At 42.5% G+C, this 25,711-nt stretch overlaps 1 protein-coding gene across 3 annotated transcripts in view; it reads left to right on the top strand.

Annotated features, from left to right (window-relative positions):
* Positions 1-25,711, top strand: part of KIF5C (kinesin family member 5C) — a 151,253-nt gene that overhangs the window by 80,337 nt on the left and 45,205 nt on the right. For all 3 annotated transcript variants that reach the window (XM_061135114.1, XM_061135116.1, XM_061135115.1), the window contains 4 exons: positions 7,289-7,437; positions 17,606-17,781; positions 22,931-22,999; positions 24,628-24,834. In XM_061135114.1, coding sequence (XP_060991097.1) covers positions 7,289-7,437; positions 17,606-17,781; positions 22,931-22,999; positions 24,628-24,834 — 601 coding nt within the window. The remainder of the gene's footprint in view (positions 1-7,288; positions 7,438-17,605; positions 17,782-22,930; positions 23,000-24,627; positions 24,835-25,711) is intronic.

The raw sequence follows: 25,711 nt of genomic DNA, 5'->3' as shown, positions 1-25,711 counted from the left end.
GCCAAAACATCCATAGGATTAGTTTTTGCTCTTTGGAGGATGAGATGTTGTGGATGACAGTTAATTTACCTGGATGCCAAATCCTCATCCAGGTCGGTCATTTCTTAATATTTCTTGGGAGACTAGAGTTTTTCAAAAGACCAAATTTAAAGCTCTTGGTTTCTGCTTCCCTACATCCCCTACTCATGAGCAGGGAAATGGCCTTACCAGGGAATGGGAAGGTGCTTTGTGGCAGTCACGTTTCCAGAAGAATGTTAGGTGTCTTACATGGGAACTAGGACCTAGAATGGAGTAGAAGGTGTGATGGTTTTATGTGTGAGCTTGATTAGGCTGTAGTAGCCCATTATTTAATCTAACACTAACCTGGGTGGTGTTATGAAAGTGTTTTGTAGATGTGGTTACCGTCTAGCAGCAGTTGACTTCAGGTAAACACATTATCCTCCATAATAGAGGTGTGCCCCATCCAGTCAGATGGAGGCCGTAAGAGCGAAAAAATGAGGTTTTTTGGAGAAGAGGAAATTCTTCCTCAAGAATGCAGCAACAGTTTCTGCATGAGTTTCCAGTGAGCCAATTTCTTTAAATAGCCAGCTAGACAGATGGATGGAAGGTATTTATGTATATATCAGATAGGGTATCTATTCATCCATCCATCTATATATCTGTTCTGTTAGTTCTGTTTCTCTGGAGAACCCTAACTGATAGAAAGGGATGCTAGACTACCCTCTCCCACAGTGGGAAGATCTGTCTCTTTGTCTCTCACATACACCATTCACACTGTGGAGTCATACATTACAGATTTATTCTATACATTGGAGGTCTGGGTTTGTCTAGAGCTCCTTGTCCAAATGCGAGAGGGAAGGAAAATGCTGAGAAACAAGAGGTGAGAAGGTACCAAGAGTAAACATCTTCCTGGCTGTTCCAGGGGAGGCCAAGGTAATTTGAAGAAACTCCAATAGTATGTAGTTTCTGTATCATTTAGAAATGATCTTGGCTGGAAAGATGAGTATAGGCAATTATTGAGGACGTAGGTGGAGTTGAACTTATCAGGCATGGAAGGATGTGAACCAGTGGTTCTAGGACTTCCCCTTTCCAATGAAGGTTTGCTTCAAGTGCCAAGTTACAGAATGCTGTAATGTATAAGGGCTTAATAAAGGTGGTAGAAGTAGACATGATCGGCAGTCTTGGAAGCCTGAACGTGTGCTTCTGAACAAGTAAATTGCAAGTTCAGTGACAGGAACTGAGAGGTGCTGAGGAGGACTTCGCAGAACACTGAAGGACAAGGAGGCCTTGGAAGAGACAATGGAGGAGCCATCCTCCTTCCAGCCCTCAGTGGAATATGTCAGTGTAATCCTTTTCTGGTGTCACTGTCTTTATATGGGATCTGCTGTGTCCTCTGCTCTCTGTCAGCTGTGTTTGGTCTGCCTTCCCCAAGGCTGTTTAACATTTATGAGCTTTGAGGTCTTGTAAAAACTAGGTCCTGGTTCTCTCTCTATGGGGAGAAGACATATTATATCTGGCGCAAGCTTAGGTTGTGTATTAAGTGGTGCTTAACTCTGTAAAGCAAGCTAAAACACAGAAAAACTGCAAAACAGATACCCTAATCATTGTGCCTTCAAGATTTGGCTCATTTGTGCTAAGTAGGTCTTACTATTAAGATTTTGCTCATTGTGCTAAGTAGGTCTTACTATTAAGTTATAAACCTAATATTAATTAAGATTCTTTCCCTATCTAGCCTTTGGTTAGGATTTTCCTCAGTGTCTGCTATTGTCATAGCTTAAGGAACAGGCATTTATTTCTGTATACAGCGTGGGGGCTCTGGCTGAAAAACCAAACAGAAGATCTTTAGAGATGAAGACCCAAGTTATTTTGTGCTCCTTTGTGAGTGATGGCGTCAACACTGGATTAATCAAATGTTATCAGAGTGAGACTGGGCCATAAAGATGATGAGTGAGCAGTAAGTTCATGGCTACAGTAAGGCTCACGTGGATTATTGGTTTGTTTTCCTATATCGAGGAGATAATGTCCCAAAGCTGCTTCTATACAGCTTCAGCTAGACAAAATGTGATAAAACCTGCCTTAAAAGCAGTTCTTAATTTCTGCTGTTCCATTGACCTTTTGTTCCTTGTTAGCTACCTGAAATTCCTTTGGAACCAAGCTGAGCAGAAAATACACATGTGTATGCATGTGTGCGCACGGGTCCAGACATTGTGTCCATGTACGGTCCTGAGTGCCTAGGATCCATGTTGATTTGTTGTGTTTGAACAGAGTCTAGACGTTTAGAATGACACTAATTTTGCTTAGTGTTATAGACAGCTCTCAAGTATGTGGGAAATACCAGAATAGAAGAGCAAAGAGTATGAGAGCTGAAAGATATAGGACATGCTCTACAGTGGACAAGGCAAGACAAAGCAAAACAACAAAACAAAAAGCCGTCAGACCACTAGCTAACTCATACTGACGGCAACCAGCTAAATCCTGACAAAGGAGGAGAGGGACTTGTGAGTGGCAAGTTAGATAGAACCTAATCATGAGGCCCTCTTACTCTGTAGATTTTCATAAAGTTCACAGTAAAAAGCAAAAGAAATTGTAGATGTAGATCATCCTTTTATTCTAGGTCTCTTGTAGTAGTGAGGGACTGAGACACTCTATAGTCCTCTTTGCAAGGCTAGTTTCAACATCCTAGATAGGAGAATATTGTATTAAAAAAAAAACAAAACTCCAGGCATAGACGTTTACTGTCTCTCTTAGTACCTCTTATTTATTTCACAATCTGGAAATTTTTATCTGACTTGATTTCTTTACACATCAGTTTATTTTTCTTAACTTACTTATGTTGAGTATAACATGCATATAGTAAAGTAAATATAAGTATGCAACTCAGTAAAAATTTTACAAATGTATATACACATGTACCTATTACCCCAGCACCTTAGAAACCTCTATTTTACACCCTTCCAGTCAGTACTCTCAGGGGTAGATGGCATCCTGACTTCTGTCAACATAGATAACTATTTGCTGTCTTCGAACTGTTTACAAGTAAAGACGTACAATATTGTTTTGTATCTGGCTTCTTTTATGCAATGTTGTTATCTTTGAAGTTCACTATATTGTTAGATTGTGAACAGTTTATTTTTCATAGGTATACAGTATTTTGTTGTATTAATATAGTATGTATGTATGCATTCTGTTGATGGATATTTGGATTGTGTTCATCTTGGGGCTATTATAAGTGAAGTTGCTTTGACATTGATTGCCATGTCGTTAGGTGAACATATGTCTTCATTTCTGTTGGTTATATACCTGTGAGTATTTAGTTTTAATAGATAGTACCAAAGAGTTTTCCAAAATGATTGGAATAGTTTACACTTTGTCTAGTTGCAAGTGAATGTTATAGTCATTGCACATCCTCAACAAGTTAGCATTATCAGTTTGAAAAATTTTAACTGTTCTAATATGTGTGTAAATATATCTTTTTGTTATTTTATTCCCTGAAGGCTAATGACATTTGGCACACTTTTCTGGGTACAATTTATTGGCACTTATCCTGTGAAGTTCCTATTCCAGTCTTTACCTGGTGTTTTCACCAGTTGTGTGCTTTTTTTTCTGATTGATTTATAGGGATTATTCTGGATAAGTCCTTTGTCAGATACATGGATCGTTTGTGTCTTTTCCCACTCTGTAGTTTGTTTTAACTCCTTTAATGGTGACTTTTAATGAAGAGAGGGTTTTTAATTTTAATGAAGTCAAGTTTATCTTTTCTTTCTGTTCTATTTAAGAAAGAAATCTTTATCTACCCTAAGGTCTTAAAGATATTCTCCTGTTTTCTTCTAGCAGCTTTGTTGTTTTACCTTTCACATTTATGCATGTGATTCATCTGTATAGAATTTTTCATATGTTATTGGGGGAGTCAATAAAGCACCATACATTGAAAGGATCGTCCTTTCCCTCTGTGCTATATGCACACCTTTGTTGTACATCAGATGGTTACATGGCTGAGTGTCTGGGGATAATCTATTCTGTTTGTATTCTAAAGTTTCTGGACTATTTAATCAGTTTTAATTACTGTGGCTTTATAGTGTATTGATATTCCATCCTCTTTGTCCTTCAAAATTGTCTTTTCTATTGTTGGCCTTCTTTATTTCTATTATAAATCTTAGAATCAGGTTGTCAATTTCAATACACACATGCAAATCTCCTGAGATTTTATTTCAGATTATTTAAAATCTGTAGAACACATTTGGGATAATTAGTATCTTTCTAATCAGTGCTGGCTGGTTTCTTCATGTTCTCCATTTAGTAGATGGAGAGGCATGATGGTCAGCCTCATTAGTGACTGAATGGAATCTGTTTAGGGCAGCAGCAGAAGACATGGTTTCCCACTATTATTCTCAGTTCCAAATGGGAGTTGGGTTGTGCATCTTCCATCTGTTCCTCTGGATTGTTTCTGTGCCATCTCTGCTCTGCTCTGCACCCTGGGACAGCAACCAGCTTGGACAACTACAATGGGCTCCTTTGCCTCTGACTTCCGGTTAGGTCCCACCAGTGGGAGAGGAACATAGGCAGGTACTCAAAAGGAGAGAAGAGAGTGATGTCAGGGTATTAATTTCATGGCTTCTTCCACGAAGGGTCACTTCAGGTTGGCTGTGTTCCTAGACTACAGGCTGTTAACAGCTTCGACAGGGCAGCATTTTTGTTTTTAAGAGTTTAACAGTTTTTAAAAATTTACTTTATTTTTTTTTAAATTGAAGCATAGCTGATGTATGATATTGTCAATATATGTTAGAGGTGTACAATACAGTGATTCACAGTTTTAAAAGGTTACAGCCTATTTGTAGTTATTATAAAATATTTGTTATATTCCCTGTGCTACACACTATATCCTTGTAGCTTATTTATTGTATGCATAGTGGTTTGTCCCTCTTAATCCCTGCCCCTGCCTTGCCCTTCCCCGCTTCCGTCTCCCCACTGGTAACCACTTGTCTGGCCTCTGTATCTGCGAGTCTAGACAGCTTTCCTCTTATATTTCCCTTCCTCTGGGCCCCCTTCAGCCTAAGAGTGGTAACGGATCCCCCCATCACTAGTGTGTGTGTGTGTGTTTGTGACTCAGTCGTGTCCGATACTTTGCAACCCCATGGACTGTAACCTGCCAGGCTCCTCTGTCCATGAAGTTCTCCAGGCAAGAATCTGGAGTGTTTGCCATTTCCTTCTCCAGGGGATCTTCCCGACCCAGAGATTGAACCCGGGTCTCCTGCATTGCAGGCAGACGCGTTACCATCTGAGCTATTATCTGTATATTACCTGTTATCCCTTGTTATTTCCCATCACCCTTACCATACCTTTGTTACACTCTTCCCAATTTGAGAAGACTGTTTCCTGCCAGGACTCTGATTCCTGCAGAAGTGGGAGAAAAAGAATTTTCTCAACAACTTAAAAGAACTTTGAGAATGAGGATCAGTTATACCAGTGATACCTTGTTGGGTCTGCTCACAAAATTGTACTTCTGGCTAAACCTGCCAGATTACAGCATAAAGGCTCTATGCTTCTCCTTCTTGTATCATTGGAAATCATCAAGAGACTTTGTGGTGCGATAACTGAGATTAGTAGCCTCAAAGTATATCCTTAAATGTCCATAAACATTTCAGCCATAGGTTATTTTTCACTTTCTGACTTAACTCAGTTAAAATGGATGCTTCAGTGTTTGTGCTTGTATCTGAGAAACATCCATGACACTGCCTAAGGATGTTGGGGGAGTGGTGAGGTGAGTGTGTCAAATTGGCACAGACTTTAAAGTAGCAATAGAGTTGCTACTATTTGAAAACAGAGTGGAAACACTTCTGGAGACAGCAGCCATAAGCTACAGTGAGTGAGGGAGAATTATACTAATTCTTAAGTAGAGTCTTGCATAGAAATCGTTTTAACTCTTCTTTTGACAGTTGGGTTATTTAATTGTATGCTTTAGAAATTAATTTTTAGAGTGACATCTGCTGCACTGATGAGGATCGCTGAATTTCTTTTCCTAAAATAGAAATCGTGTCCAAAATATCATTTCATGACAACAATGATTAACCCGAATCACACATCAGATAGTGCTGGCAAATGTGACAGGACAAGAACTGGTGGGAGTTAAAAATGAAAAAGTCAGTAGCAAATAAAAGGGGATAGTACATAAATAAAGTTTTTAAAAGAAGTTTTTACTTCTTAAAAAGTATGTAATAAGTAGAGTTCTGCCACCATGAATTTGCTTTTCAACTGGACAAACCTTACATGTTCATTTCTGTGCATAAGTTGGCACATCATGTATTTTGCTTTCATTACTGACTGCAGCTGGAACTGCCTTGATTGACTGTCCAGAGTGCCACTGGGGCATCCCCCTCCAGGCCATCTGCCCTAGGTGGTCACTCTTTATACCACAAGTGGCAGAATGGTGGCCATTAGACTTGTTTGTATACCCCACACATCAGTTTGAAAAATTATATTCAACTGGGATATACAAAGAAAAATCTCAATTTCTGACTTTTCTTGGAAAAAAAAAAAAATGGGATGATCTGAGAAAAGTGGGCCCTCTGCTCCTTCTTGGGGACTGGGTGGTGGGAGAGGATGTGCTCAGCTCGGAGCCGTGGCTTCACCTGGCCACCCTGAGTTGGTAAAGTGACCATCTGTCCCTGGAGGTGTGGGTCGACCTGCGTTCAGTACCTCAGGGATGGTGCTGAGGTACCAACTGTGCGTAAGAGAAAGAAGTGATTTGTCTGTATGTATATTGTTGTGAGAAACTGTAAACTCTAAGGCCAGAGACCTTGTCGTGTTTATCTTGGTAAATCCCCAGTGTTTCATAGACGTTAACTGAATCGAAAGGAAGCTCTTCCTGGGCAGATGAATCTGAAAGTGGCATGCAGGATGCTTAAAGGAGGATGCTGAATGTCTGAAAAGCTAGGCTCTAACCACAGGTTGGTGCTGAGAACATAGGCCAAGGTGATAGCAGAGGGAGTGGAAATGGTGGCGGGGAGAATAGAGAAAGACTCCAGACAATTCAGATGAAAATCCCGTTGGGTCTAGAGACAGGCAGGAGGAAAAGGAGGGAAAAAAAAAAGGAAAAGGTGAGTTTTGGAGCCTTAGAAATAGTGGGGCCATTCAAGCAGCTAAGAGGGTGGTGGTAAAACCTCTAGCATCCTTCCTGCTCCCCAAGTCCTAATCTTCTGGTGTGAAAGGAATTTGAAGTTTAATTATATTCATGATTTAGCAAATGCTAGTAACTCTGCTCAGAATTTTTCCCTAATGTTTTTCACACCAGGGCTAAGACCATCAAGAATACAGTCTCTGTGAACCTGGAACTGACAGCTGAAGAATGGAAGAAGAAATACGAAAAAGAGAAAGAGAAAAATAAGACTTTGAAGAATGTTATCCAGCATCTGGAGATGGAGCTGAACAGATGGAGAAATGGTAAGGAAGAATGAGAGGAAGAAGGAGGTGTGAGGGCGTGCTTTTTTTCCCCCATGACTGTTGATGTCCTGGAACACTTGGGAAAGAGTGGATGATGGTGGAGCTTGGTCCCGCCTTTCAGCAAGCTATGTGAACAAGCAGATGTTTTCCCTAGCACTGATCCCTGCCCCCACCCTGTCACTTAACTGACATACATTCCTAGTGTGGGCAAGTGACTGTTTGCAAGTTTGCCTTAATCCACTTCCATTGAGATGCGCCTCTATCCATTACTGCAATTCACTCTCTGGTAGCCACATTTGAGGTGTAGAGGGTGGTGTTTGAGACTTTGGGGCTTTGATTGCTTTTGATTAGATGAAAAATGTCATTCTTTCCTCTGTGAGTTTTATAATTGATTTGGAGTTAAAAGTCACCTCTGGCAAATGTTTGCTTTTTTTTTTTTTTTTTTCCTTGGCCCAACTCATCTTCATGCTCTGCTTCTTCAGAGTTAGAAATAGAGGATTCCTGAAGAAACTCGGTCCTAAAATGGAGTCTCAAAGGCTTGTTTCGTGACTCATTTTTCTTTTTTCCCTAAAGCATTCTCTTTGGTGTGTTCTCCTCAAAGAAAATATCTCAGAGAGCTGACGTGCAGTGGTGGGTGGGCTATGGGTGAGGTGTTGGAGAAGGGTTTCCACATGCAGACAGATCATTTCAGTGATTTTTGCTTTGTGATGGAGGTTAGCAGGCACAAGTCCTTTTTCTATTCCCCCTCCCCTTTTTTCCCCCATGGAAACAAGGCAGCTTGGTGTGTGTGGTGGGAGATAGTGGATGGTTAGTGTTGGTATTTATTTCAGATGCTGCATCAGGTCTCAATCTTGGGTGACTGTGGGAGCCTGGCGGCCGCTGTGCAAAATCCAAAAGTAACCTGTCTGCTTGGAAGTGCACAGTTAGCAGCATATGTCTTATGATTATATGTTTGCCTCTGTTTTTGATAGGAGGGGTGGGTGTCAATGAGCTACTGTTCAATTGAAGAACAATTACGTGGCCAACCAGGATTCAAGAGAGGTTCAAGAAATGACCTAGTAGCCTAAATAACACCATTCTTTTCTTTGGGGGCGATTTTCTAGCTGCACATGTGTTTTGAAAGCTGCTAGAATAATTGAATAATTCAGCATCTGTGGCTGGTGGATGACTTCTTGCAATTTGGCAGGAGTAGGAGAGTGGGGAGGGGTGCTTGGAAAGGCGGGGAGCGCCCTATGAAATTTTGTTCTATTTCTGCGATCCTCTTGGGTCATTTCTCTGCTGGACACCTGGAACATTCAATACAACCTTTTGGCAAAAGAGGGGCACTGGCCTTAGAAACATCATGGTGTGGGCAACTAACCTTGTTCTTTTCCTTCCTGTCCTTTGCCAAGCACCAACCCAGCCCTGCAGTTTTCCATCCTTCAGTCACTGACCTCTGGGGTCTGCCTGCTGCCCTTTTTGCCTGACTGATGCTTATCTTTTTGTCTCTTTTGGGTACTCTCTCCTGCTCTTGAACTAGTCACTCGGCCTCATTTTAACTGTTGCCTCATTTCATCCACTTTGCAAATCTACTCAGAAATTTATTGTTTTTTCACATCCTGTGAGGCGAGATCCTACCTAAGCCCTTAACTTACATAATTTGGGAAAACTAACGTGTGGTTTCTGACACAGGATAGATTTACGTAATTGTATGTTAAGTAAGCCTGTGTTAAAGGCAGTGCCGGGGATTAGAGGGTGAGCAGTCAGGCATGGTCTCTGCCCTCACAGAGCTTACAGGCTGGTGAGGGAGATAGTCTGCAAGCACGATCACGAAATGTACCAAAAAGGGAGAGGATGAGGTGCCGAGGGTTATTACAGAAGAAGGCCCTGAGCTGGCCTCAAGTCAGCAAAGGTTTCCTTCAGTAAGTTCCGAGAGAAGCAGAGCAGTTTGTTGGGCAAAGTAGGAGGTGAGGGTGGAAATGGAGGTGGGGTTGGGGAGCCAGGTTTATATGCCCTGAGAGGCAGGAGCATGAAGGCCAGTGTGGAGAGCTGGGGTGGGCCAGCACCGAACTGCAATGGGCAAGAGCAGCAGACACGTCTGGGCAGTACTCGTTCAGGATTTTGGTCATTTTCTCAGAAGCAGTGAAAAGCCATTCAAGGATATCAGATGATGAGATTTGCGTTTTCGAAGATCCGTTGGTTGTGTTGGAGGATGGACTGGAGGGCACGGGAAGAGCGTTAGGATCTGGGGTGGTCCTCCAGGCATGAGATTTAGCCATTGAATTGAGAGACAGGGCAGTGGAAAGGGAAAGAGATGGGTAGATCAGAGAGGTATTTAGGAGGTGAGGCTGGTGGCTGTAGGGAGAGACAGTGTCAAGGTTTCTGGCTTGCTGAATTGGATGGAGGGCAGAGCCACTCACTGAGACAAGAAATGGGGGAGGAGAACCAGAAGTGAGACGTGGGAGAGGACGCGGGGAGTTTGAGGTGCCTTTGGAACATCCAGGTGAAAATGCCAGATAAGAAGTTAGGTCTGAGTGTCTGGAGCTCAGGGGAGCTGCTTGAGTGACAAAGAAAAGTATGTGGGTTGTGGATTTTTTTTTTTTTAAATTTATGGCTAGCATAACTTTCATGAACATTAAATGTGAGGCATTTTTAAAGTCTTTATTGAATTTTATACAGTATTATTTCAGTTTTATGTTTTGATTTTTTGGCTGTAAGGCATGTGGGATCTTACCTCCCTGACCAGGGATCAAACCCACAACCTCTGAGTTGCAAGGCAAAGTTTTAACCACTGGACTGCCAGGGAAGTCCCTGGGAGTCATGGATCTTTAGGACATAATTGAAGGTATAGGTAGGGATGAGGTCTTCTCTGGACTCTGAAGAGAGGAGAGGGAAGAGGAGAGGGAGGGTCTTGAGAGACCCCTCCATTCATCCCCATGTTAATATGTAATCACTGAGTGACTAAGAGAAGGGAGCTCTCTGGAGTTCTGTCCTGCAAGCTCACATTTTAAAGGATTTTTTTTTTTTTTTCTGGAAGCGAAAGTTTTCAAGTATAGAGAACCTACTGAAGTGGTATAAAACTTTCAGACCGGAAGTGAGGCAGGTGGAGGCATGGTGAGGTGGTCCTTTGACTGGGTGTGAGTGAAGGACTATTTTAAGGATTAACTGCTCATCCAGCAAAAATCCAGAGGCTTTCTGTTCTGTATGGAGACCGTGTGTGTCTTGTAGGCAGGATATGATACTTGCCCAAGCTGATTCCACAGGATGCTTGAGTCCTAAGTTCGTTCTTTTTCTGTTGTGGGTGCCCTGTGCACGCAGTCCTTGTGGTTTGTTGTGTGGGTTGGGGAGATGAGTGTGAAAAGAAGGGACTGGAAATACCCCCAGTGTGTCCTGTGCATTCTGATTCCTCATGGTCATGGGGACACGGCTGGGCGGTGTCAACTAGAGAGCTGGGATTTTGAAGGTTCAATCCCTAGATTAGGAAGATCCCCTGAAGAAGGAAATAGCAACCCACTCCAGTATTCCTGCCTGGAAAATCCCACGGACAGAGGAGCCTGGCGAGCTACAGCCCATGGGGTCACAAAGAGTCAGACACAACTCAAGTGATTTAGCACACACATGGAGAGGGGTGGGAAAGGTAAAAGAATGTGATGTCTCAGTGGCCAGTCGGGTCTGGGCAGATACTGTAAATAAGTGAAGGGAGGTACATCTGATACAGTTGGCCGCAGGAGAGAGCATTCCCTGCCCAAAGTCATTCGAAATCTGTGAAATACTCTTATTACATGCTGGTATTCCAGTCCCTACCTGACCCCACCCCACCTGTATGCTCCTAGCTTAATGGGCTGCTTCAGATGCGAGCCTTGCCGTTTTCTCCTCTGGGTGTAATAGAACATTGATCCTCAGCATATTGACCTGTGACTTATAATGCACGTGTTACACCAAGCCTTAATTCATTTCTGCCACTGCCATTCCAGCATTGTGGCCCGGGGCATCTGCTTGGGGGCTGAAGGTGGGGGGCACACCTTGTTTTTATAAATTAGGAGTGGGGAGAACCACCCACTCTCCTGGTTCCATTCCCCACTGGTCCAATGAGGGTTCTGAAGATAAAAACAAAAAAAGAAAGCAGAAACTGTATTCAGTATCTTGTAATAATCTATAATGGAAAAGAATCTGAAAAGGAGTAGATATATATGTGTAACTGAATCATTTTGCTATATACCTGAAACTAACACAATGTTGTAAACTAACTATGCTCCAATTTAAAAAAAAAGAAAGCTTTAAGAGACTCATAGAACTAAAAGAACAGCTGAGGAACTGGGCTTCTGAGGGGCCACACCATGAGTGAATCCTCTCTGGATGTGTTTCTGTCCTTGTCATGTATATTGGAGACCCAGAGGCCCAGGAGAGGTGGAGGAGATTGTTCTGGGTGGTGAGCTTGGGCTGGGGAAGGACAGGGCACCCTAATGTGTTGTCTGACCACAGCTGCACTCATACGGGGTGGGGGGCGGGGTAAATCTTCACAATGCAGTCGCGGTGCTGTTATGAGAATGGGTGTTGAGTGGCTAAAAAACAACGCATGTCCACCAGAATGTACTAGTGACATCTTGTGGGCTGAAATCCACGGGCAGACTCTCTTCAAATCTGGAGGCTCTGTTGGCAACTTTTAGCCTCATGGAAATGCATTCAGCCTACATGCTTAAGGACAGATAGAGGGAGTGGGCAGCTGTCAGAAATAGGATCTTTCTTTTTTTCCCCTGCTCTGTTGCTTGTTGATCATATGTATGGGAAGGACTCAAACCATCCTGTAAAGGAGTTGAATTCAGCTTCCAGTCCACCACTGCCTGGCCCCCTCTCCCATCCCTGGTCCCTGCTCAAGCTACCAAGAAGACTCTGGACAGGAGGATGGGAAAGGAAGGCTGAGGGCCCAGGGCCATGAGGCTAGAGGAGAGTTGAGTCCATTGTTTCCTGTTGTTGCCAGGTCAGTCTTTACCCATGCCCTCTTCTCTGGTATGTCTTTGAATTTTGTCCTTTAAAGAAATGACAGCTTTTTACAAGAGCTTAAGTCAGAGAAGGATCCCTGAAAATCTGGGTGTCAGAAGTGCAGGGGAATAATCGGATGATATGGTACATCTACAGTGTCTCTTGCATAATTAAATATAATATTAATGAACAGAGTGGATATAGTCATGCAAAGAAATTATTTCATCACAGTCTGAGAAGGTGTGGAAAAATCAGCAATCTCTAAAGCAGATTGGTTCTCCAGATTTAAAACCTGCCAGGACAGCAGCCTTGGTTCCGTAAGTAGCTAAACTTGTAACCTTGAGGCTGGTGGGTGCTTTGTGAAACTGTGCGGGTTCTGTAGTTGCTCACACAGTTTGCTCTTGTGGCATTAAATATTTAGAAGACGTGCCCCTCCTTGGATTTCTGATTATTGTAGAAATTCAGAAGTTAGTATTTCATTTGAGAGATCTAGTTTGTTAGGCTCTCTCCCTTCTTTCGAGAGACAACCAAACACTTGTAGAAATGCTGACTGCTAGGAGAATTGTGTGGCCTGTGTAAAAAGAATGTAAAGCAGATGCTGACTCCTGGGTGACCAGTTTATTAGAAAATTACTCTAGAAGGGATGAGAGAATGTCTTAAGCTTCTTACAGTATTTCGAGCAGCTAGGGTAAGAGATGCTACGTGTGTACAAAATAATCCCATAAAGAAATGAGTTTTTTTTTTTTAAACCATCCATTTATATAATGACATCTTGTATCCTGCTGCTCTCACCCATCTGGCAACTTAAAAGATTTCCTTTTTCGTTTCTTTGATATAGAAATTACCTGCCATTAGGTCTGCCACTGGGCCTGTTTAATTGGTATTAAAAGAAAGCACCTCCTTTGCCAGATCTGATCTGGTTTCTGGTGGAAGCTGTGAGTGACCAGCCAGTCTATGCCCTGGAGTTGCAGAGAGAAGGCAATTACCTTACTATATTCTCCGGAGGCTTTAGGGGCTTGACTTATGAAAAGGATAACTAGCTTGTTGCTACTTCATGTGTGAAATTTTAATGAATTACTGGCAGTCTAATGGTTTTCTATCTTATTTTTATTTTTTTAACAAAAACTCAAAAATCCTGTTTTAGAATTTTTTAACTAATAGTGCTAACAAGAATTTTTGATTAGTCTGTCATTCTTATTTATCGCAATAGATGGATTTCTATTTTTTGTGGAAATGTTATTTATGCCCTGTGGGGATTTTGATTTTATAATTAAAATGCTCTGTAAACCTTATAGGTGTGCTCCAACTGAACACTCCTGTGTACACACAAATTTTTTTAGTCCTTAAAGGTAATTACATCTGACAATAGGAAATGCCAGAATGCTTATGTAAAGAAGGAAATCTTTTCTTGAGGTGGGGGTTGGGGGGAACCTTTCATTCTAAAAAATATGATGCTTTACAATATTACATGCCCTTTCTCTATGGACAGCAAGTATAAATCCTGAAGGGATAAACTAAGAGAAATTTGCTTTTCACATAAAGGAGAGTAAAAATAAAAATAAATACTGATCTTCGTTTGTGGTCCTTCCCCTTCTCCTACCACCAGATTTCAGGGCATTATTTCTCCAGGGTTTGTTTGCAGCTGTCTTCCACGTTATGATTGGTTATTCTGTAATCACCTGGTGGGGGCTTCTCTGGAGACCCGGTCCACTGCAGTGCAGGGAATATTCTCCATTAATGCCGTGAGATTGCCATGGAGACAGATTGCCTGGTGTCGGGTCCTGCCGCGGGTTGGGAATTTACAATCCCCAGACGTGTTTGTGAGCCGGACGGTGTAGTTACTAGGGACGCTTCTGGAAGTCATTTTCTGGGTCCTTTGAAGGGCAGCGGTGTTGGGAAAACTGGCTCTTGCTTCCTTCCTGGGCAGGAGCTGTGCTCTCCCCGGCAGACACCCGCTGCTTTTGTTGCTGCGTGTTGCTGCTTTGTTCTTCTCGGCCTGAAAGACTGCTGCAAAAAATAATCGTGACTGCCTGACCTTTAGAATAAAAACTGGGATGGGCTCGCTGTTCAGATGTAGCTTTGTGGGGGACATGTTGACGCTTTGATTGAGAGAGCTGTTCAAGGGAAACCAGAAGGCCTGGTGTAGGTTTCAAATATTGTTTTCATAATAAAAATAAACCCGAAAGGCACTCTCATGGCTATACTGTATTTTATTTTGGGAACTGAGCTCTAACCACTAAAGGTATTGTCAGGACCCCAGAGACACTAATCTCAGAATAAGTAAAAATAATATTTTATGTACAAAACCTAAAACGTTGACACTTGGTCAGGGAGTGGAGGGGATAAGAAATGGATTTTTGTGTTTTTTACACATACTGTTTTAATTAATCTTTAGAACAATGATGTGTTCAAAGCATTGGTGTTTCCTTGCCTTTACAAAAAACAAAGCAAGAAGTGAAGTGGGAGATGGCTTGTGATTAGCTGAATCTGTGGAAGGTGCAGGTGACCGAGTGTCCCACTATGGCCCTGACCATGTGTGTGTGTAGCATCTGTTGGTCACTTCAGGTGCCTCTCAGAGCCGTGTTGACTGGCTTATTGAACCTTTCTAGTCTGGAACAACCGTGGTTGTACTTTGTGATGCTACAGTTTTTCAGTGCAAGAAGAGGGCAGCTTTAGGGGTAGTCATGCCTGTGGCTTTTGGTTACAGCAGGTCACCCACTGCTAGGTTGTGGGGTTCATCCCTGACTCCTCCTCCCACCAAACACATGGAAATATGCACCAGATAACTCCTTGGAAACAAAAAAAGTGAAAGTCATTCAGTTGTGTCTGACTCTTTGTAACTCTATGGGACTGTAGCCCACCAGGATCCCTTGTTCGTGAAATTCTCCAGGCAAGAATATTGGAGTGGGTAGCTATTCCCTTCTCTGGGGGATCTCCCTGACCCAGGGGTAGAAGCTGAGTCCCCTGCATTGCAGGCAGATTCTTTACCATCTGAGCCACCAGGCAAGCCCCAGGCAACTCCTTAGCTGACCCCAGTCTCACAATATCACTGCCTCTCTGGGCATTTGGCACCACAGAACACAGGGTTTCGGATGTCTCTTTCAGATGTTTTTGTATCATACCTCTGGACTTGGGCTGGCCTGGCCTGTGGGTAGTATGACTATATTCTGCCTGCTTTCTGGTCCAGTGCAATTAAGAATTTCCTCTTCATTAAGATTTAACTGGAAGATCAATTCATACTGCACTGGATTGCCCTGTTCATAAATTTCAGAAGCTGGAACTGAAAAATTTACAGTCATAATCCAAGTGGGAGAAGGACATTTACAAAGTGTTAATGGTGAAATTCTGTTAAGAAGGAACAGAGTTGGGAGGTGGAGGTGAAAGAGGGCTTTCAAATTTTAGTATATACTCTATGGTTAGAAAAAGACAAACATATATTTTTATAATTTTATATTTATAATGTTTTAAACAAACAGAAAAAAAAACTTGGGAACTAAATAGAACACTGTACAGCTTTTATAGCCCTTGGACTTAGCAGGCTATAGAGAATATAGGTGCTTTAATTGGATGAAATCCAGTCTGCACACTAAGGTTGCTGATGGATGCTTTAAACCAAGAATTGGAACTGAATGAAATATTGATTTGGTTCAGGTTCAGTTCAAAGGCTACTCTGATATTCTGGTTTTGTTTCAGGTCAATAATTTTAGAAAAGGGCTTAGGTACAGTACAGTCTGGTTGAGCTTTAGAAGAAAAAACAGTTGGCTCAGTTTTATATTCAGCAAAGTAATAATTTATTCCAGGTTTTGCTTCAAGTTGCTGCTTCAAATGGAACTGTGATATCAAGGTGAAATCATTGAGTGTTGATTTTGTTTGACGTGGAGGCCTATGGTACCGTTTTGTGATTATCGAGTGAGATAATGGAGTCTTAAGCAATAAAGCTAACCCATCACAAAGTGCTTTGTTTATATTGAGATAAATGTACACAGTCAGTGTTGAGGGGGGTTTCTCGAGATGTGATATATACTGTTCATGAAGCCACGGATTAGGAATTAAGTTCTGTCATTTATCTTTGAGTGCCTTTTGTTGTTGTTTTTTCTTTGAGAAATTCCCTCTGGCTCTGGACAGTTTTCCTGGGGAATTTCCACAGAATGCATTTTATGGGCTGAGAACTGGGGGAGGCCTGGGACGTTGCAGACACTCACTGATTGTAGCAAATTGAGTGTGAAGCTGATGGTAAACATTGTAAGGGAAAAGTATGTTTGGTTTTGGTTTGCTTTCCAAGTAGATATTTAAGAGAGACAGTTGAGCCACATGGTTTCCATAGACTCCTTTTTTGCAGTCTGTCTTTGCGAGGTGGTTTTCTTGTTGGGGATAGCCCTCGGCCAGTTTAAGAACTTCCCCCTTTCCCTCAATTTGCATGGTTGCATTTGGTACTGTTTCCTTCCAAGGCGCCGACACTGCTCCTCTGCAGACCGAAATGCGGGGAGGAGTCTGCACAATATTCTTGGTGGGCTGCTGTTTCTTTCCTGGGACTACCTGATATCACAGGAAGTTATTCTCTTTGAACTCTCCAGTCCGCCAATTAATTCTGACTTCCTTGGGGAGAGAGTAGTAGTGTGTGTGTGTGTGTGTGTGTGTGTGTGTGTGCAACGTCAGTCAGAGTTCCCGGGTCCTAGGGCCACCCCAACTTCCTCCTTCAGAGTCAGGGATTCTCAAAGCATGACTATTTGGGCCCTACAGTGTTCTATTAACAATGGTGAATTTGTTCCTTGATTGGCTGTTGCTGTTAATGAAACAGTAACCTAATTAATTGTAATTAGAGTGCCTCAGAGGTCTGCTTCCCTTTGAATCCATCATCACAGAGAACATGATTCTAGTAAAGCCCCAGCATATTCCTCAACAGAAGAAAAATGTTTGCAAAAAATTCTGGGTATCGCTGCAAAGTTGGATTAGTTGAGAGCTTGCATGGTTGATGGAGCCAGTTTACATCAGGAGCAAGGGGGTGTTACATAATCTTCCTTATACTCGTTTGGTCAATTAACTATGACCTTTCTTGTCAAACAGAAAGATGACAAACTATTAACTTTAAACAGCTCCTTGTTGTGTCCTTTGTGTCTTTTCCCTGGAGCTGACTATTTTTGTAACTTTTCCTGGAGGGCTGCATGCTAAATTTCTTCAATGCCTAACTCCTCTTGGCTGCGCTTTGCAGGAGAAGCTGTGCCTGAGGAAGAACAGATCAGCGCTAAGGACCAGAAGACTCTAGAGCCCTGTGATAACACCCCCATCATAGACAACATTGCTCCCGTGGTTGCCGGCATCTCTGCAGAGGAGAAGGAGAAGTACGATGAGGAGATCTCCAGTCTCTACCGACAACTGGATGATAAGGTCTGTGGTCAGAGTTTATAGACCTCACGCTGGTACAAAAGCTAAAGGTAGCAGGTCCTAGACTTACTGGCTGGAAGCAGCTCAAGCCCCATGGAACCTGACGTAAGAGTGAAGACTGATGTTTATGTCTGTTTTCCTAATACTCACCCTAGCTCTATTGGGCTGTCCTGTGTGCTAAGTCGCCTCAGTCCTGTCTGACTCTTTGCGACCCCATGGACTGTAGCCCACCAGGCTCCTCTGTCCCTGGGATTCTCCAGGCAAGAATACTAGAGTGGGGATGCCAGGCCCTCCTCCAGGGGATATTCCTGACCCAAGGATTGAACCAGCATCTCTCATGTCTCCTGCATTGGCCGACGGGTTCTTTACCACTAGTGCCACTGGGGGAACTGGATTCATGGGGAATGGAAACTTTCATGGAAATTTGATTGAAAGACTGACCTCAGTAGACAGAATCTTCACATCTAGAAACTGGATGGGACCTTATCATAGCATGAGGGTGGAGGGTGAGTGAACTTTGTTTAATTCTCCCTGCTTTTCTTCTCTGGGCTTGTCTGTCACCTCTTGGAAATTCCAGCAGTGTCCCAGCTCTCGGGGCAAAGGTGGTGGCTCCCAAAACTCAAGTGTGTACTTTGATCATGGAAGGTCCTGGAATGAGGAGCCAGTAACAGCATCAGTAAGGGGCATCCTCTTGAATGAAGTCATTTGGATATGCTGATTAGGGATGTCCAATTTCTTGGCAGACTTTTGGGACTCAAAGAATCCCATCAGTGCACAAATTGGAATAAAGGAAGAGAGATCTTGGAGAACACTGTCTCACTCATTCCCAGTGAAGGTCAGGTTAGGAATCCCAGAGGCAAAGGAAATTAAATTGATGTTTCACGTGACCTTGGCATATTGCCCTTGGAATACCTAAATCCTTTCAGTTTATTTCATCCGGGTTGCTGATATTTTTAATCTGATTTCATCTTTTCTGCTGTGGTTCAGCTCAGAGTGCTTGGGGACACCTCTGGCTTGGATAGAACAGCTTTGTTATGTTAACGTTGTCATTAATCTTACAAGCCTCTTTCTTCTGAGTAAAGCTCAGAGTCTGGCCTCACCTTTACAAGGGAAATGTGACTGCTTGCCCTAAGGAAGCTGGTTCTCTTTGTGCTTGTGGCTCTGGGAGTTTGCATTATCACCACAGTGTTAAACTGGGGTCACCTTAACCCCTCGGGTGACATATTTAATAAGATATTCATGCTGTGAGAGCTGGATTAATTACTTTTTAGGCACTGGACATACTGTTACCCTTCTCTTTCTACCCAGGTATTTTATGTAAAACCTCAAACAAAGTGAGAGAAAAGGGAGATCTATAAGGAAGTGAGCAGTCTATGTGGATTTTTTTTTTGTTTCTCCAAAGAAATGTTATTGTTGAAGCATATTGCAATTTTTTTTTTACTCATTTAGAATTGAAGGGTTCATTTTTAGTATCCCCAAAGAATCCTGGATGTGGGGTGATAACCTGATTCTGCTCTCTGTTCTCTACAAATAGAAACCAAACATGGTTGGAACTGGGATCTTTTTACCCTGGTAGCATGAGAATTTTTCATGGATCTGAGAAAACTTTAGAGTCTTGAATTCGGCGTCTGAAATGTAGGCAATGCCAGGCCTTGGCAGTTTTCAGTTGGTAGCTGGCAGAACTGACCCTGGAGCTCTGCCTCCTAATTCCCAGCCTAGGACATTTTCTGTCATATTCCTTTCCTTCAGTGTATGTTTTGAAAACCCTGGTAAGCATACATTTTGGGATTAGCATTTGTGGTCCATCACAGGGCAATGCTGAGAGATCTGGGAAAGGACTTGAGCCCCAAAGCCTCAGCCTGGTGGGGGGATACCGAAGCTTGTCATGCCATTTGTATCTCTACCCATGGATGGCCTGGGTATGTCTTACCAGGTGTCATTTTTATTTGTCCGCCTTTTAAAGGTTCTAGAAGCTATTTCATGCTTCTGATGATGTTGATGGTTTGATACTTTTAAGAATACATGAGTTGGGACAGGGCACCTTCATAGATTATTAGTGGCTGAAAGTATCTAGGTTTAGATAAGATGCTAGCCCAGGGTGCTTAGATGACTTACATTGCCTGGAGGTAGCAGAGCTACAGTGAGCTTACACATCTTCTGACTCCCAGTCCAGTGCTCATCCTATTTTGGCTTTACCCCTTGAAATGAGGAACTTGTCAGTCCTAATGAATTTGTCTAGAATGTGCTGGAAGAAAGATTCTATGTGCTCTTCTTCCCGATGCCCCCTCTGTCCCTCTGTGCTGACCTTCCAGGGGTCGAAGGACAGGTCCTTTTCTAAGGCAGTGCTGTGTGATGGGAAAGCAGGCACTTTAGACTCAGTCCTGTGGCTTAGCAATGCTGAGACCTGGGCTGATGACCCATCTGCTGAAGTTGTTTTTCTTATCTGCAACATGGAGCTCACATCTGTCACTTCAGAAGGTTGCATTGGGGAGTAAACGATTCTAGGACATAGCAGATGCTCACTCAATATTAGTTTCTTTTCTATCTTCTCCCTTTCTGTTTGTTTAAGGGAGAAGCCACATGATGGGGGTATCAGAGGGTGGTGGTGCAGAGGTGGGCTAAGAGCACAGTTGTAAGACAGGCAGTTTGGCAGTGGCTCTGTCTCTTTTTTCCCATCACCTCTCCAGTGCTTCTGTACTGTGGGAGATGTAAGAGCAGAATTTAAGTGTAAGCAGATGTTGCACTTACGGTATTCATCGAATCATTTCACTGAGTACCTTTGCAACAAAAACAGCTTTATCATTAAGGGTGACTGACCAGTAATCTATTGACAACTCACTTATTTCAAATACCAGAATATTTTCTGAAAAGTGCCTGCTAATCCATTATCCACAGACCAGATCTTAACAGTTGGCATCAGAGTGAGCATGTTTAAACATATTCTAAAAGATGCGCTTGAATGTATAGATATGGACTGCACAGCACATCTTCCTCTGAAAATTTTGAAAATTAAAAAAAAAGAAATCACAACAGACTATGCTAATTCCTTCTTAAGGAAGGGTAAGTGTAGGTTTGGAAATGTCTCTAACATAAGCGATTCATGTTGTTATAATGTAATCCTTGGTCGTCATTCCTTTCCAGACATGCTAAGGGCCCTTGATTTCTCATGGTACCTCAGAAATAACCGTCTCTCAGCTCATCACCTGTTAGGAGCAAGCCCATGTCGTCAGGCTTTGAAATGAACACAGTATAAGAACAAAGCGCTTGCACTGCTATTCTGTCTCTCTCGTGATTTATATCACTTGTAGCCATTGCTTATACGTCCCAGGGGAAGAGGTGGCAGCTCTTCCATGTTAAACTTCTTGAGTCTTTTATGTTAAGTTGTTTAATATTTGTGCGCTGAGGAACATAAACACTAAAACTGTTCCTGGTAACTGACATTCTAAGTTTATATAGTAGAAGAGAAAATATGTCCAACATAATAGTCTTCTAGTTGGGGAAATAATTTTTTTTTTTTTTTGAGAGATTTCACTTACTCTGGTATAATTTCCCTAATTCTCCTGCCAGAAATCTGACTTCACGAGGAAAGCCATGAGTATTTTTTAGAACCATTAAAGAGTTTTTAACTTGTAAAAACATTTTCAAAACTTCGGGATAAGATGTGCTATGGAGTCTGTATCTATACATTCAAGTGCATCTCTTAGAATCTGTTGACACAGGCCTGAGGCCAGCTGTTAAGATCTAGTCCATGGATAATAGATTTCTAAGCACTTTTCAGAAAATATTCTGGCATTTGAATTTTCCTATATATAAAATAGTTGAGTTGGTGTTAAAAAGTTCAGTAGGAACACCATCTCCTTGAACAGAGAAATAAGCCCAAAAGATGTTCTACACAAAGGAAAAGGAGACCCAGATCTCATAATGTTAATGTTAGAATTTTCTTGCTCCGTGGAAAGCATCAGGCTGTGATGCTGGTTAACCTGATTTAAGTGGATGAACTGACACAAGTGAACAGGCAGGAGAGTATCCTGGGGAAAACTGAAGTCCTGCACCCCGGCCCTTGAATTTACCCTCTAACCCCCACTCTGGAAAAGGAGGAAAGCGCAGCACAGGTAGGTGTCTGAGGGCTGCTGGTGGAAACACCTGGGCAGCTCCTGGCACAAAGAGGAGCACTGAACTGGATTGAACTCTGCATGGGGTTTAGACCCCAAAAGCGTCATCACACAGGATGTTCTCTTGTTCCTAAGGGAGAGGCACGTGGGAAGCCGCGCTGTCTTTCTGCACAGGCTACGCTTCACAATTTCCTTTGAACTCATGAAAACCTTTGTAACCAAGATTGAATCTCATGCAGTTAGGCGCTGGCCGCCTGCCGCTTTGGACCACATCTAGGGGGAGGGGAGAGGCGAAGATGCTTACGCTGGGCCGTGGGAGGTGGCAGCTCTGGCTTTTGTGGCAGCAACACCTAGTGGCAGAAGCTGAGAGCAAGAAGAGTGAATTAGCCTGTGGGGAGATCCTTTCCCACTTCAGTGACACACCAGAAACGAAGCAATCATGTTTCTGCATGCCAACTTCCTTGAGGTTTTTTCAGACTGGTAAGAAATTTAGCTCCTAATCAAAGGCAGCTCTCTAATGCCAAAGATGAATTCTCTAGTAAATGTTTCCTAGTCTAAGTAAGAGGTTTGAAGTGGAAATACTGGTCCCTTTCAGCTGTCGCATGGCAGTGTTCCCCCTCACGGACATGTTTGACAAGGTTTGGGACATGTACCTGTTACAGTACCAGTGGTTAGAGATTCACTCCGTAATTTTTTGAGCTAGGAATTCACTGTTAACATCTTTGAGTTGGAAGGGATAACTCCAAGTCCCTTTCAGTTTCCAAGCCCTACATCGCTGATTTCTGGATGAGAAGGAATTAAGTTGAATGTGGAGGGTATTGATTTTCTCAGAATATCTAAATGTTTCATCGGCTGAGAAAGGTGGGTGATGTGGATTTGAACCAGTCTCTCATCTGTGAGGAGGCACCACACCATTTGCTTCATCTTATTAGCAAGCTTACAGCTGGCATCCTGGTATCTGACTGCCATCCATCGAGAAACCAGGCTATCAAAAATGACATAACTAACCACAAAAAATTAAACATGATGTTTCATTTCAGGATGATGAAATTAACCAACAGAGCCAGCTGGCTGAAAAGCTAAAGCAACAGATGTTGGATCAGGATGAGGTAAAGAATGCAATAAATTTTTTTTTTTTTTTGCAAAGTTCTTTTATGACTGTCTGTTGTGGCTATTCCAGAAATTTAATATGCAAAGAATTTTTTAAAAAAAAATCACTGAATCGTGGAAAATTCTTGGTAGATTTCCTTTCAGTGGCTGCTAAAAGCTGATTTTAGCTGAAGTTAGAAAATAAATGTCTGACTTGGTAGAGCTCTAGGGTTTTGAGAGTAAATAACTGGTTGGTACACAATCTGTGACAAGCAGAGAGAGAGGAGCTTGGTAGTGGGGCAAGGATGATCCTCCTTCGTCATACCCAGGGCCCAGCACTCCTGGTTCATTCCATTTCAGCCTTTTCTCAGGTCTTTGATATACACCATGTTCTTGTGCTGTCTTGTAGGGAAAAAAAAATACTCAAAGAACAAATATAGAATGCAGAGAAGAGGAAAGCACAGAAGACAGGGGTCCAAGCGCTGTGTTAGTATATATGTGATACACTCACAAGGAGGCAAATTTTTTTCAGTCTCTCCCTGGATGGCACTCAATTCTCTAGTAGATGTCTTTATTATGTTGTATTTTTGCCAAGTATTTTACAAACAGGAACCTAAGCAAAGAGCAGATCGCCAATCTATCAAATACAGAGGGTTCGTAATTCCCTTGCTGTGAGGGCCTAAGTATGTCTTCTCTTTTGTGCTTTCGGGTGTTTTCTGCTTTGTTGCTAAAATGCTATGGATTGGCTCATATGATACAGTTATAGCAAGTGGCCATGGTTCATGGCCCCAGTCCCACCCCTCTCATAGACGTAACACACTCTCTTACCATTTTCTTCTCTTCCTCTTTGTTGCCCTTCATCTCTTTAGAACAGTGATTATGCCCTCTGTGCAAACATTTCTCTTGGCAGGAACCATATGTAATTGATTTTCCTCTTAACTACAGTTGAGTCTTCCATTTGTTTAGTGTTTCCTGCCCTCTCCCTCCCATTCTGTTGCTGTGCATCTCCGACTTGGTACAACTGCTGTGATAAGCTTTCCTTTTTGTTACACTGAAGACTCTTACTGTTTTTCTATACTGTCAAGACAGTATCTGTTCACTATAGGCAAATCAGAAAATACAGTAAGCACAAAAGTAATAAAGGTATCCATAAGGTCAGTCATTCATGTTTTACTAGTGTTAATGTGGGGGAGGGGGTGAATTCTTCTGTAGTTGATGATGAATATTAAGAAAAATTAGGGACTGCTCTCTTATACTGTTTTGATTGACTCTGAAATCGACCAGTTTACAATGTGAAAAAAATGATGATAGTAAAAAGCCATGTAAGTATTATTATATCCTTGGAAATTACTCCTCCTCATCCTTTGTTCAACATGTGGAATAGCCAGTCAGCTAGAAAGTGTGGTGATTCTTGATCTGTAATCAGTTCTTGGAATTAAGCTTATGCAGCTTTAAATAAGAAAGAAACAGAAAGAGAAACATATTTTCAAGACAACATGCTGTTTTTTCATTTAGCATGTGGCTATATAGTATGGTTTCCAGTTATCCTGAGATTTTTAAACTTATTTTCTCTAATCTTTGGGTAGAGCACTGAACATAAACCTTTAAACATTAGAGTCACCAATTCCATACCATCTAATTTCCCCAGCTTTTAGCTTCCACAAGAAGAGACTATGAGAAGATTCAGGAGGAGCTGACACGTCTCCAGATTGAAAATGAGGCAGCCAAAGATGAGGTGAAAGAAGTTCTCCAAGCTCTGGAGGAGCTGGCTGTCAATTATGACCAGAAGTCACAGGAAGTGGAGGACAAGACCAGGGCCAACGAGCAGCTGACAGACGAGCTGGCCCAGAAAACGGTTGGAGCATTTGTGTGTGAGGGCGGGACTTCCTTGGGTGCCATTCCTGTACTTTTATTGATATTTACTGACAAGACACTACAAAGCATGGCAGTTGGCTGAGTGGTTTTTCAGTGTTAGGCACAAATGCATTCTTTGAAATCCTCCAATAACTGAAATAGTTTGTGTAAGTGACTTGTCCACTTGCCCCAGATCTTCATGTCAGGTCTGTTTTGTATCTAGGGGATTTGTAACACTAGAAGTGATGCCTTGTAGGATACTCAAGAAAGTGCAGACTTTGGAGCCAGAAAAATCCTAGTTAGAAATCTGACTTTACAACCGTTAAGCCTTAGTCGAGACATTTAACACTTTAGTGTACATTTCCTTATTTGTAAAAATGGTGATAATAACATGTTCCTTTCAGGGCATGGGAATTAGTGACTGTTGACGGAAAGCACTTAGCGTGAACCTGTGCATATGCTACAGTATCAGCAAATAAATCCCCAAACATTGTATTGAGAGCGGAGCGTGCAAGGCATGGAGTTCACTCTTCCTGTTTACACCTTCCTGAATGCAGCCCATTCCTTCCCCAGTGCTGCTTGTCCTCGCCTAGGACCTAGCAGTCCTGGTTTGTCTGTTGTCCTGTTTTTCAGCAAGTGCTTCGATCTGCACGTTTCCTAATTTTCAGACTCCCAGCGAGAGACGCTGCTGGTTCTGCACAGAGAGCTAGTGGCAGAGGGCCAGTGAGCATTTGGTGAGGTGGCTGCTGGTGGAACGTGTCCATTTTCGCTTTTTCTACTTGGAAGACGGGCGGTGGGCAGCCGAGTGGCTGTAACCAGCTGCCCTTGGCACCTCAGTCCAATGGCCTGGTATCATGGGATTGTGCCCAGCCTGCTTG

Source organism: Dama dama, chromosome 33 (assembly GCF_033118175.1).
Source record: "Dama dama isolate Ldn47 chromosome 33, ASM3311817v1, whole genome shotgun sequence".
Taxonomy (NCBI): domain Eukaryota; kingdom Metazoa; phylum Chordata; class Mammalia; order Artiodactyla; family Cervidae; genus Dama; species Dama dama.
This window is presented reverse-complemented; position numbering and strand designations above follow the sequence as displayed.